We start from the raw sequence: 14,609 nt of genomic DNA on the forward strand, positions 1-14,609 counted from the left end.
CTTCCCAGTTGACTCAGCCAACACATAGATATGCCACTTCCCTTCAATCTATTTAAATCTATTTTGCCCAACCAATTCCTCCATAAGCAGTAAGTTACAGTGGGACCTTGGTATCTGTGAGGGATCCCTTCCGGACACACACACACACCCGTGGATTCCAAAAACCGTGGGACCTCAGATCCCATTGTCCCCAATGGCAGCGCGTGCACATGGCCATGCCACCATTAGGGACAATAGGACTTCAGGTAAACCCAACGGGACTTCAGGTAAGCCCCTGTTGTCCCCAAACAACAGGGGTTACCCTGATATCCCATTGTCCCTAATGGTGTGAATGAACTGCCACTGGAAACAATGGGGGCTTGCTGTCTGCCGATGTTTAAATCTGCAGACGACAAGCCCATGGATAATGAAGACCCACTGTACTTTTAAAATTCCTGAACTTCAGATGCCAGTTTTCTATGGTGAAATGTAGAGAGACAACTAGCTTTCTTTTTCTTGTTTTTCAGGGGATGCCAAGTCCCAGACCATTGTCTGGGTATAGGAAAGGATGGAAGATGGATGAATAGACCAAGACTCAATCTAAAGAGATAGAGATCCTACTGGTTGATAAGTGGGCAAATTTGGGGCTGAAATACAACTTGCTCAAGATATGCTATGCTCTCTTTCTGAAGGATAAGGTGCATAGGTTGAGACTGGTCTTGGAGGCTGCACTGCTCCTATATGGTCATGCAGCAGCAGAGACCAGGAATGGCTTGGCCAAGCCTCAGTTGGTGCCTCAGCTGCTTCTCTTCCTGAGGAAAACAGATCTACTCCTATGGTCTGTGCCTCAATCACCTCATTTCTAGTTAATATAGTTTCTGTCTGGGGTTATCCTTGCAAAGTGTTTGTAAACTAGAGCTAGCACATAACATGGTGGCCAGCTTGTTCTCAGGTATGTGTTTTATAAACCAAATAGCATCTGTTTTAAAACAACTTCACTGACTGCCTAATTGTTTCCAAATCACATTCTTGGTGCTGTTATGTGTCCCACCTACTCAAGAGAGAGGGGCTTCTATGTAGCAACCTTAGTCGTAGGATTTCCTTTCCATGAAGATTAAGTCAATGCTCTCATTATTGGCCTTACTATTACTATTCTGAAATAGTGATTGATGCCACCCTTTGACTGAAATGAAATTGTAATGATAAAAAAATAAATTACGTTGCTGGGCTTTAGTTTTGTGATTTTATTGTAAACTGCCTTAAGTGCTCCTTGAGTGGGCAAATTTTAAAATGTATTAAATAAGAACATCAAAAATATGGATATTTTGTAAAGAAAACTCAAGACAAGTTTGCCTTTCCAGCATTAACAGCCCTGATTCATTACCTCCTTTTAATATTAGCTCAAGAACAAGATCAAAGATTGGCCCTAAACAAATAAACTATAATAATATAATAATGGCGGGGTACAGACTGCCAGAAAGAGGCGGCCGGGAGCCGCCCCTCTTTTCCGCATAGCCATGCCGCAGCAACCAAATTGCGTGGTGCGGCTACGCGGAAAGCAAAGAGCGCTGAAAAGTGGCTCCTTTTAGCACCGCTGCCAACTGCCTATGGCGGCACAAGCACGCTGCTGCTGCGCACACCCATTTGGACGGCGCGCAGCAGTGACTTCATAGGGTTGCGGGGCGTCTGGAAACGGTCCCCCAAGGCAACCCTAGCACGTCGCCAGGACATGCTAAAGGGCCCGTCTGTCCAGCGCCAATAAAGCAGGAAGTGCATCAACATGTCACATGGTGGGGTAGGCAAAGTATGGCCCTCCAGATGTTGCTGAATTACAAACTCCTAGGCAGCATAGTGTGTGGTAAAGAATTCTAAGAGCTGCAGTTCAGCAATGTCTGGTGCCTTTCTCCCAACCTTGTCCTTTGGTCTCACACGGAGAGCTGTGTGTTGTCTTGCTCCAATCATTTGGAAGCCCACAAAGGAAATGAACAGCAGCATTGAGTACTGAAATTGTCACTCGGAAATATAAAAGGGTGCTCTTTCTCAGGCTGCCTCTAGAAGTTCAACTGGCAGCCAGTCCCATATTTTGGTCTGGATAAAATGCTGTGGCAGACCAAGCTAAATTTTCCCCTTCTGTTCTTTCAACCATAGGGAAGCACAGTTTTATCTCTGCTTCAGTACTGCCACAGAGGCCAACATGCTGTTACTTATAACCCAGTGTGCAAAATACATTAAAAACAAAAGCTTCTGGACCAGTTGGTTCACTCACCTACTTGCAGGACACGGTCAACAGCACCTGACTGTAGCAAATTCAGGCCACGATTAAAGGGCACACGCGAGTCTCGCTCACCCTCTGGAGGGTGATAGCCGAGGGATGAGTACATGCATATTTCCCGTTCACTCCGTGGGAAGGACCAGAAAACGATGCGCTTTTGCACAGGCTCTGGGACACGGGAGAAACGCTCTTCCACCTGGACAACAGGGAAAAGGAAAAAGACAAGACATCTGTAGAACTACAAACTGTAAAGCAGGAATACCAAGGACAGTCTTCTCCCATATAAACTTGCCCTTAAAATCATCCATCAAGGTCATACCCATCTTCAAAGGCATCAGTTAGGACCAGAACATTTTTCTGTGGTAGCACCTCAATTTTGGCATTTTCTCTCTCAAAGTAGAAGGTCTTAGGTTTTCAGATACCAAGAAAGAGATGTTTTGTTTTTGTTGTATTTACATTTTCTGGAGATGTTAATGACAGATTTTATTTTTCTCTCTTAGATTAATTTTATAGTATTAATTTTACTTTTATTGATATAACTGTTAAAGCCACTTTGAATGTTTGGAGTAAAACAGCAAAATCAGAGGTAAACAAATAGATGCATTATCTAGGCCCTGCATAACTATGGATAAGTCAACAGCATAGCTCCAAACCATTCTGGGATAAAGATACAAAAACACTGATGTATATTTCTGTTGTTGTGTGCCTTTAAGTTGCTTCTGACTCATATTGACGCTAAGGCAAACCTATCACAGGGTTTTCTTGGCAAGTTTTGTTCATTAGGGGCACTGCCTTTGTCTTCCTCTGAGGCTGAGAGAATATGACTTGCCCAATGTCACTTAGTGGTTTCCATAGCTGAGTGGGGAGTCAAATCCTGTTCTTCAGAGTCTTAGTCCAATGCTCCAATCACTATACCATGCTGGCTCTGCCCCAAGGTAAACAAGCATACTACATCCAAACCTTTACAGCAACTACATGTGACCTTTTCAGACTCAAGGGCTGCAAATGCAAAAGCAAACTATATGACACTAGCAAGTTATGGCTGTGTGGAATTGGTTGGGGAGAAATGAGGGCACCACAGAGAGCTGTATCTAAAGCCTTGGGGGTCCAAAGCTTGTGCACCTCTGCACTATACTAACCACAAGATAAAGAACCCAGCAAGCAAGAAAAATCTCTCATATGTACTAATATGACATTTTTTACACACCAGCATATGACTAAAAATACTCTTGATTTTAAATTTGAAAATGTCAGTATAGTCCTGCATGTGGACCACCAGGTGTTTGAGATTCAACCCTTCCTGGAGCAATACATATGAGAGCACAAGGATGAATAATATACTAAAATTCCTCCAGCTGTGGGATGGGGGAGGAAGGCAAAATGACTGGGAACAGTGATACTGGAAGCCACAGGACTGCAGCAGGGCTGGGAAAGGAATGCAAATAGCTATCCAAAGATATGACCTCCATGCATCATCTACTGTAAATGAATGGCACAAAGCCAATCGTGTGGCTAGTTCAGGAAGAGGAAGAGAGTCGTGGAGAGGCCTGGCTGGGACCAGGATTTTCACTGTTTTGCCAGTCCCCTGCCCCAATAGCAGTTAACTCCTCTAGGCTCCCTGAGAGTATATAGGAGCTGTTTTTGCAGCCATCACAAAGAAAAGGCCACTTAGCTTTTTTCTCATATTGACTGCAAACTGATTAAAGCTTTTCCTCCAAACTTTATGAGATCACTCAAGCCCACCAAAAGTAGGGTGATAATGGGTGAACATCCACTATCATTCAGTACAGGTTACTACAATCTCCTACCTACCATGTTCAAGAACTATCTGAGATACCACAATAAACTCAGCCAAGCAATGCCAGAGTTTCATCATGGCAATTGTTTTGAAAAACCTAGTTGCAGCAATAGACACTTTCCGACTTCTAAATCTATACTCTAGTTTTCTGTGCAAATGATGCATAAATTGGCCTTCCGTGCTATTTTAGGTGCTGGACTCCCACACAGTTGCCACCACCGGGCACTGACTGAAACCCACAAGGAAAACACTTCCCCCTATTGCAGTGTAAACAGTGGTCATGTAAAGTTTTGACATTCAGAGACTGGCCACAGAGGATCAGGCAGGCTCCCATGGGTCCAGTTGCATGTAATTTTCTCCCAATCAAGTTTAGTCAGCGCACAATTATGACCAAAAAAAAAAGGATCAGGACCTCATGCTGCTACATTTAGTAGGAAGTGAAAGTAGCTATCTAACTGCTGTTAATGTAAGCCCTTTCCTCAAGGGGAAGAAAATGTTTCTCCTATAACAAGTAATAATCTGCTTATTAATGTTTTCATCTCCTTCACTGTTCTTTTTCCACTATTAGCCCCCCCCAAGTCCCCTCCAACTGAAGATGAAGAAAAGAAGTTTAACTAAATCTTTGCCTATTTTCTACCCAATAATTTCATATCATCTTAGATAGGCAACCTGGCTGCAATGGAAAAGTAATTCACATTAACATAGACTACTGTTGCTTTTTTAAATAAATGCATCCAAAACTATTAATAACAGCATGCATGTATCTTTCATGTTCCTGCCATTTGGAGACAAACAACCACCATGAGATTTTTCTTTTCTTTTCTGAATTCCACACAAGCAAATCCTCTTGACTAAACATGCATATATTTGAAAAATATGCGCACATACACACACACTTTAATCAATAGATAAAATGCATAAAAATGAATTTATTAAGAAAAATGCAAAACAAAATACTGATAAATTTCTGCGCAGAAAGAAAAGAAGCCTTGCAAAATGATACAAAATGTGGGGAGGAGGAGGCTGAGATTGGGAGATTTGAGAAATGCAATGAAAATGAAACAAATTTTGTATCTTTAAACTTTGGCATTACTACTGTTTCTCTTCCCATTATAACTAATCACCTTCAGCAGAATCCCATGGTTTTCAACTCCAAAAGCATGCTAAAGCCTTCTTTTTGTTTTACCAGATTGGCAAAGGATCAAGGGATAATTTAAACCTAACCTACATAGAACTGGATTCCCAGGATTAAAATGATAGCAACAAGACACATGCATATCCAGCTTTGACATGTTTTTTTATTTTCAACACTAACTGTTATACAGTCACCTTGACTACTGGAGTTTCTTCCTAGTCACCAATCTCAGACACCCTCACCAAATCCATCTCTACACCTCACTGCCACACTCTCACTATCCTTCTCCAGAAATCTTTCACTGAAACTCTATCTTTGAATCAGGCTAATTCAGTGGTTCTCTTTTCTTTTCTTTTTTATCCAAGACTCTCTTCTCATCTACATACAGACGTCGCACACACAGCCCACTTGATATAAAATGAATAAAATATTTTGTGCAGTGTGTGTATTTTTGCTTGCACATTGATTTACATTCATATTTTAACATTTTATAGGAAAAGAACATTGTTCAAATTAGAAAATTTTATTTAAATAAATTCAGTGCCTAACAGGTGTGTAAATTTTACACATACCGTCTCAAACACAGCCACACTCACATGCTCCAGTGCTTACAGATAGGTACTCTCAGTCTTGCTCTTTCATTCACTCACACAGATGCTCATTTCCACGCTCACAGTCACACAGAAATGTTGTTCTCTTGCTTTATGTACAGGCAAGTATACATAAGTGTATATGTGAGTAAGTAAAAAAAGAGATGAAGAGTGTAACGGAAGTGGAGGCACAGAGATCAGGGCCCCCAAGTCCCATGCCCACCCCATAGTTTGAGAACCATTGGGCTAATTCAAAGCTTTCCAACAGCTCTTACTCCATGTGCAACTTCCTCTGCTTGTATTTCATCTTCTCAGTCCCATCTACACCCCATCACTGCTTCCTGGGTTAAAAGCTGCTTCTGTCAAGCCAATTTGCTTTCTGGGAAGTCCCCAGGGGAGACAGGGACATCTTTGGCATAGGGACCACAAAGATTCAACTACTACAACTTATCGTAGTTACAATGTTCATCCACTTCTGTTAGCTAGCCACCAGAAGGCAGCATGGAACAGTGATATGAGTGCTGGATGGGCTTTTGGGGAGACTGAGGTTCAAATCCTCATTTGGCCATGGAAGCCCATTGGGTGGCCTTGGGCAAGTAATGCTATCTTGGCCTCATAAGAAAGCAATGACACAATCCCCTCTGAACAAATTTGGCCAAGAAAACCCCACGATAGGCTCACTTTAGGGTTGCCATAAGTCAGAAGTGACTTGAAGGCACACAATAACAAACTAGCTACCACATGATAAGTCCTTCTCTCTTTTTGGCTACTGTTTAATCCAACTCTGAAAATTTCCTGTGCATGCATCTTGGACTGAGGAACCATAGAGGAGCAACTCCACATATTTAACAGCAGCAGCCAGAAACACAGGATACAGAAATTTCAATTTAAGCAAATTTCAATGCCCCAGGCAAAAAAATTCAAACGGAGATGGAATTGTATCCCATTAGCTTGTGAATGTGCAATTCACTAGAAGCACAACCTTCATTTAAATAAGTGGGAGACACACAGCTGCAGTAGCTATTGACTTCATTTGGGTGTATATAGAAGAACCTCCCTGGTGACTTCAACTCAAGGATTAGGTTCCATCCAACTCACACTTTGCTGTTTTTGATTGCACCAAAACTCACCACCCAATCTGACTGTGTCACCATAAACACAGTCTCACTTGTATTTCAGCCAACATGACTCCCAATAGGGAAAAGATTCAAGAAGGCAAGCTTAATGGATAGATCTATATCCCAAAAGTAGTTTCAGTCAGAAAGATGGTTGGGCAAAACAGCACCTCAGTCCAGAACACAGTTGGAAGGGGCTATGGAACAGAGCAAGGCTATGCTGAAAATGGAGGTTGAAAGTACAAAAAGGAGAGGATCAGCAAGTGTGGGTTCCTATGACAGATTGCCCCTTCATCCAATCTGCTTCTCCAACCATGTGCATGCATCAGGAAGACTCCAGAACTCTAATATGCCAGTCATCTTTGGTCCAAAACATACTGCAGAAATAATCCAGTTTGAGACGGCTTTAACTGCCTTTCTTCAATGCTATGGAATACTAGGAATGATAATTTTGGGAGGCATTTAGTCTTCTCTGTCACAGAGCTCTGGTGCCACAATAAACAACAATTCCCAGGACTCGCTAGCACTGAGTCAGGGCAGTTAAAGCTGTCTCAAACTGGATTATTTCTGCAGTGTGTTTTGGACCTTTGTGAATGATACTGTTTGGTAGAGATGCACACTCCATCCAATGAAAACAGATTTGAAGCAGAGCAGTTCAAGTGCAGGTTTACCATCTCAGACAAAAGGACATTATAGGTTGACATGGCAGCTTCAAGTCAAATTTACTGTCTCAACAGCGCCAGTCCCCATCTGATGAGGTACGAAGATAGACCAACTGGCAGCCCATGGTCCAATCAAGGTGGGTAGGCAAGTGGGTGGATGGATGAAGTTTCTCTCGCTCTCTCATTCATGTCCATACACACACAAACACACACACAATAGGCCATTGGTGGGTAAAACATGCAATAGCTTATTAAATGCAAATGCACTCTATTGCAAGATGAAAACTCACCGAGAGGTTATGGAGAAAAGACAGTCCTTGCCTCCCTCTCCCTCCTCCTTCTCAAGCTAATTAACCATGCCACCAAGTTATCATGCTTGAGTAAAGATGGAGGAGAAGAGAATGACTATCTATAGCCAGGATGGAGAACATGTAGCATTCAAGATGTTTTTGGACTTCAACTTCCATCAGTCTTAGCCAGCACAGCACAAGGTCAAGCATGAAAATAACTGTAGTTCAGCAACATCTGGAGGGCTACAGGCTCAGGATACCTGGTGTAGGCACTCCAAATTCACTATTAGCACAAGGAAGAGGTTAGGCAAGACAGTTCAGCAGTCATCTATATCAATGCTATCTGATGTCAAAAACTGGCAGGATTTTCTCCCTGCATCATATTTATGCTCATTTACTACAACTGTTGTTTTCCTGGAAACTCACCACTGACCATGAGCCACTGGCTCGCAGACTGGCACCCATCCATGGACCACCAATGTGAGTAATAATGATCCATGGACCACCAATTTTAATAATAATTTGATAGTTTGGACCAGCGGATTAATAAACTCCAGGACTGTCCTGTGGATCTTGAAACATGCCCCTTCATTAAAATATTTTCAAATCCCTGGTGAAAAGTTTAAAAGGAGGAACCTGGTCCAGACCTCTTATTCATTCACACTCTCATTTTAGGCACTCAGGTACTTTGACCTGGGAGTTTCACTCACCAATGCTAGTGACAAGTGACTCTTGTTTGACTAGTTCCCTAGCCCAACACTGAAATTAAGCTCTGTTATCTCATTGTATGGAAACTGAAGCTGCTTAGAAAGAATTATCAGGTTGAAGGAAGGAAGTAGCCAAGCTTTGATCTTCAGGAATCATTAGTGAGAGAGTTTCAGACAGGGTGGGTGAGAGAGATGAATTCATGAGGCAAGCAAGGCATCTCCCACACAGCATACATTGTAGGATCATGACACTCTCTCCTGGGCTTTGCCCAGACTAGCCCTAAGACTCTGTGGTACTCCATGTCTACCTAATGTCAGCTATTCCTCACTCCACCTATTTCTCATCCTTCACATCCAGAGAAAGTTTAGAGATGATACCATATCATAACAACATCCTCCAAACCAAGCAGAATAGACATCAGCCTATGAAAGGGAGGACTTAACACAGGAAGGAAGGACTAAAACAGCAAGGAGACGGGAAGGCCAGACAAGAGGGATGAAGCAGCATCAGAACAAACAGAAGTTGGATATAACACATGATTACAAGGAGGAGGCAAGAGGAAGTCAAGAGATAATATTCAAACTCATCCCTCAATGGATTTGGAAACATGGCTATAAGTACAGATCAGAAGACAAGGGAGGATGGGAGCTGCCCCTGAAGTCATCCCACAGGAGTCAATCCATTAGTCAAGAAGAAGTTGCCAGCCAGTAGGGAAGAAATCAGAAAAGTCCAGTAAATCACATATATAAGACTCATCACCACTGGTTCATCATGTCTGCCTCCACATCTCCCATCCCCTCCACACAAAAAGGATGTCTCCTGGGCAAATACTATTTAGAGAGGGAACCCCTTAATCATCTCAGTCAACCAGAACTTGACCCCTGAGGAGAGGATGCTACAAAACTACAAAGCAAGCATATCGAAGTGTGAATGGCAAGCTGATGGCTTGGCAGCAGCAGAAGAGAAAAGAAAGAAACAGGTCTGACACCCCAAACCAGCAAGAAAAAGGACAGCTCCAGAAGAGGACAAATAGGGAGGAGGGGAATGAAGAGACGTGAATTAGGGTGGAAAAAGAGAGAGAGAGAAAGGAAGGAAGATTAGGGTAGGCTTTGTTCCAGCCAGGGTAATAACCCTCATTTTTCCTTCCCCAGTGCCTTTAACATCAGCCTGGATATGCTTAGTTCAGCAGATGAAAACACGCACACAGACAGTTTACAACACTACCACCTGCTTCATGCTCTGCACCTCCACTTATTGTCAAAGGGACAGCAGCCACCCCCTCTCAAAAGAGCATTAAATACCAGTCTCTTCAGGCAGGCTTCCCCAGATGATTTTTAAATTGTGAATTTTAAATGTGGACTTCTTATTTGTCTTTTAAATTGATGTGTGCTTTAACTGATGTCATGAATTGTGTTAATTGCTGTTGTTCCTTGCCTCAATCCATGAGGAGAGGCAGGTAAATAATAATAATAACAATAATAACAATAATAGTTGTTGTTATCATCACCACCACCACCATCATTATAGTCTCAGATATCAATTTTCCATCGCCAGGCCCTCATCTAGGTGCAAGTCTGTGCATGTGAGAGAGACAGATATAAAAATAAATAAATAAACAAGGAGAGTCCACTCTCTGTGGAAATTGCAAATGCCACCCCCTTGCTGCACTTTGAGAGGAAAGAAAGCATGGCGTAGTGGTTTGAGAGCTGATCTGCAATTCTGGGGACCAGGGTTTGAATCCGTCGGCCACAGAAACACACTGGGTGACCTTGGGTAAGTCACACTCTCTCAGCCTCAGAGGATGGCAGTGGCACCAACCCCCTCTGAACGAATCTTGCCAAGAAGAAAACCCTGATAGGTTCACCTTTTGTTGTTTTTGTTAGCTGCCTGTGAGTTGACCTCAACTCATGGAAACCCTGTGAATGAGACTTCTCCAAGCCCCACTATCCTGTCTCTCTGCTCAGGCCCATGGTCTCCCTGATTGAGTCTTTCCATCTGGCACATGGTCTTTCTCTCTTTCTACTGCCTTCCACCTTCCCCAGCATCATTGTATTTTCTAGTGATCTATGCCTTCTCATGATATGCATGACAGACTCAATTTAATCATCTTGGCTTCCAAGGAGAGTCCAGGCTTCAAGGACCCATTTGGTTGTTTTTTTGGCTGTCCAGGTATCCTCGGTGCTCTTCTCCAGCACCAACTCTCAAATTCATTGACTTTCTTTCTATCTGCTTTCTTCACTGTCCAGCTTTCACATCCCTACATGGTGATGGAGAATACAATGGCTTAGATCAGTGGTTCCCAACCTCTGCTGCAAGGAGCCCTTATGTCTCCGTGTGCACTTCTGCAGACGCTCCAGGAAAATGAAAGAAATAAAAATTGAATGAAACAATAAGAATATATTATGTATACTGAACACCATTAATTTGTAAGACATAAAGTAGGCCTCTTAGGGGCTCCACCATAGAAATAAGGGCTCTGTGAGTCAAAATGGTTGGGAACCCCGGCTTAGACTATGCTTACTTTAGTATTCAGAATGATCTCTTTACATTTTAGGATCTTATTTCATGGCTGCCCTTCGCATTCCTAGTCTTCTTCAGATTTCTTGATTGCAGTTTCTGTTCTGATCAATGCCTGATAAGTTGGAAATGACTAGAAGGCACACAACAACATAAACAACAACAAGGAGAAGGAAGGCCTCTGCCCCAGGGGAGAGAGGGAGGCGGTGAACTGATTTTCTTCTTATCAAATCAAATGAGTTTCTTTTCTTCTTATCCACTTTCTTCACCGTCCAACTCTCACATCTGTACATGGTGATGGGGAATACAAGGACTTGGACCATTCTGACTTTAGGGTGGCCATAAGCTGGAAATGACTTGAAGGCACACAACACATACACACTGCCAGAAGGAGGAAGAGTGAAGATAGGAGGAAAGAACATCAACAACCTAAGATATTTGGATGACACAACAATACTAGCAGAAAACATCAGGGACTTGGAACACCTGCTAAGGAAGGTCAAGGAAGAAAATGAAAAAGCAGGCTTACAGCTGAACATAAAGAAAACAAAGATAATGACCATGGAGGATCTACACAAATTAAACCTAGAAAATGAGGAAATCAAAACAGTTAAAAGATTTCTCGTACCTGAGATCAAACATTGTTCAGAACAGAGATTGCAGTCAAGAGATAAAGAATGGGAAGACCAGCCATGAAAGAACTAGAGACGATCCTAAAGAGTAAAGATATGAAATGGAGCACTCAAGTTAGAATAGTCCAAGCCATGGTATTCCCAATCACTATGTATGGATGTGAGAGCTGGACTGTGGAAAAGTGAATAAAAAGAAAATAAACTCATTTGAGATGTGGTGCGGGAGAAGAGTGCTGAGGACTGCACTTTTGACAGCAGTCAAGAAATCAGAAGAAGACTAGGACTTGGAAGGTCAGCTATGAAGGAACTAGACAAGATCCTGAAGTGTCATAGAATCATAGAGTTGGAAGAGACCGCAAGGGCCATCCAGGCCAGCCCCATTCTGCCATGCAGGAACTCTCAATGACAGCATCCCCGACAGATGGCCATCCAGTCTCTGTTTAAAGACCTCCAAGGAAGGAGACTCCATTACAATCCGAGGAAGGAGTTTGTTCCACTGTGGAACAGCCCTTACTGTCAGGAAGTTCCTCCTAATGTTGAGGTGGAATCTCTTTTCCTGCAGCTTGCATCCATTGCTTCGGCAGCAGAAAACAAGCTTGCTCCCTCCTCAATATGACATCCCTTCACATTTAAACAGGGCTATCATATCACCTCTTAACCTTCTCTTCTCCAGGCTAAATATCCCCAGCTCCCTAAGTTGTTCCTCATAGGGCATGGTTTCCAGACCCTTCACCATTTTAGTCGCTCTCCTTTGGACATGCTTCAGTTTCTCCACATCCTTTTTAAATTGTGGGGCCCAGAACTGGACACAGTATTCCAGGTGGAGCTTGACCAAAGCAGAATACAGTGGCCCTGTTACTTCCCTAGATCTAGACACTATATTTCTATTGATGCAGCCTAAAATTGCATTGGCCTTGCATATCATTGAATATTAATGTTTGGATTGTCCTTGCCATCATATTTCCCATTTCTATGTATGGTTGTTAAACCTGATAGAAAGAAAACCAATTCATCTGAGATGTGGTGCTGGAGAAGAGTGCTGAGGATATCGTGGGCAGCCAAAAAGACAAACAAATGGGTCCTTGAACAGATCAAGCCTGAAATACCTCTAGAAGCCAAGCTGATTAAACTGAGACTGTCATACTTTGGCCGCATCATGAGAAGGCACAGATCACTAGAAAAGAGAATGATGCTGGAGAAGGTGGAGGGATGCAGAAGAGGAAGACAATATGCCAGATGGATAGGATATTGTCTCTATTAAGGAGAGCAGAGGCATGAATTTGCAGGACCTGAGCAGAGCAGTGGAGGACAGGAGGTCTTGGAAATGTCACATCCACAGGGCAGCCACCACCACAACAACAACACACAAAGGATGGATGACTTGTCAGTGGCAATTGCCTCTTCTTCCTTCTTTCCTTTGCCACCAAATTATCTCGTATGGGAAGAAAATGAAGATGGAGGGAGGGAGGGAGGGAGGGAGGGAGGGAGGGAGGGAAGAAAAGAGGGAAGAAGGAAGGAAGGAGGGAAGGAAGGTGGAAAGAAGGAAGAAAGAGAGGGGGAGGGATGGAAGGATGGAAAGAAGAGAGGGAGCAAAGGAAGAAAGAGAGGGAAGATGGAAAGAAGAAGAAAGGGGGAGAGGAAGGGAGGAAGGAAGGAAGGCAGGAAAGAGGAAGAGAGAGAGTGAAGAGAGAGAAAGAGGAAGGGAGGGAGGGAGAAAGAAAGAAAAGAGTAAAGAAGGAAGGGGGAGGGAATGATGGATGGAAGGAAGGAAGGAGAGGAAGAAAGAGTGGGGGAAGAAAGAAAGAAAGAAAGAGGGAGGGAGGGAGGGAAGAGAGGTAGATAAAGGAAGAGGGGGAAGGAAGGAAGGAAGGGGAGAAAGGAAATAAAGAAAGAAGAAAGGGAGGAAGGAAGGAAGGAAGGGGAAAAGGAAGAAAGAGAGGAAATAAATGAAGGAATGAAGGAAGGGGAGGAGAGAGAGCGATGGGGGAGGAGAGAGGGGTCTTCGGGGTCTCCTCCTCCTCCTCCTCCTGGGCGTCTGAGCCTCCGGAGGGCGACGCCAAGGGCGGCCGGGAGAAGGAGGCGGGGGCGGCGGTGGCGTTGTCCTCCTCCTCCTCCCCCTCCTCCCCCTCCCGCGTGCCCTGGCGCCGGCTCCTTCCTCGGGCGCTGCTCACCTGCTCGAAGGCCCAGGTCTCGGCCACTCTGCGGGCGCTCAGGTCCAGCAGCGTCTCCACGACAGCCGAGGCCGCCGAGGAGGAGGAGGCGGCGCTGGCGCTGGCGCTGTTGTTCCCGGTGCAGCCGGTGTCGTTCTGCTCCGCTGAGGCGCCGCACCTGCGCTTGGCGGGCGGGGGCTCCATAGGCCCAACCAATCCCCGGCCTTTCCTGAGCGCCTCCACGGGAACCCCACCGCCGGACCCGACCCGTTCTCTCGCCTCTACCCTTCCTTCCTTCCTTCCTCTTTCTCGGTCGGCGGCCGCTTTAAGGAGCTGCCACAACAATGAGCTCGACGGCCGCTGGGTCCCCGGCCCGCCCCCTCTGGCCTCGCCGCTCCCCATTGGCCGGACTCGGGAGGAGAGGCGGTGCCGGATTGGCTGAGCGCGGCTGTCGCTCAAGGAGGAACTCCCCCCATGTGGGGGGAGTTTAAAGGAGAGAGGGAGAAAGGAGGGCGATAGAAGAATGTACGGGCCGCTGTCTGGGAACGAGGTGTCAATCAAAGGTCGGGAGGGCCCCAGCCAATCAGACGCCGAGTTCTTTAACGAGGGGTTCTAAGTGGGCGTGGCCTCCGTCGACAGCCTCCATTCACAACATTCTGCAGCTGGCTGGGAATAGGGCAGCCATCAGGATGTTTATGCTCATGTTTTATTTTTCTTAATTTTATGTATGTTATTATTTTATTATTTATTTATTTATTGTA

General features: G+C 44.4%; 1 protein-coding gene across 2 annotated transcripts in view; it reads right to left on the minus strand.

The window, feature by feature from the left end:
* Nucleotides 1–14,260, minus strand: part of ZSWIM4 (zinc finger SWIM-type containing 4) — a 45,383-nt gene extending 31,123 nt beyond the window's left edge. For both annotated transcript variants that reach the window (XR_016272384.1, XM_089486973.1), the window contains exons 1-2: nt 13,870–14,260; nt 2,246–2,447 (exon numbers count right to left, since the gene is read on the minus strand). Coding sequence is in view for 1 of the 2 variants with exons in the window: in XM_089486973.1 (XP_089343099.1) it covers nt 2,246–2,447; nt 13,870–14,250 (583 nt within the window). In the remaining variant the exon portion in view is untranslated. The remainder of the gene's footprint in view (nt 1–2,245; nt 2,448–13,869) is intronic.
* Nucleotides 14,261–14,609: the final 349 nt, after the last annotated feature.

Source organism: Sceloporus occidentalis, unplaced genomic scaffold (assembly GCF_023333645.1).
Source record: "Sceloporus occidentalis isolate IW3139 unplaced genomic scaffold, rSceOcc1.0.p SCAF_1, whole genome shotgun sequence".
Taxonomy (NCBI): Eukaryota; Metazoa; Chordata; class Lepidosauria; order Squamata; family Phrynosomatidae; genus Sceloporus; species Sceloporus occidentalis.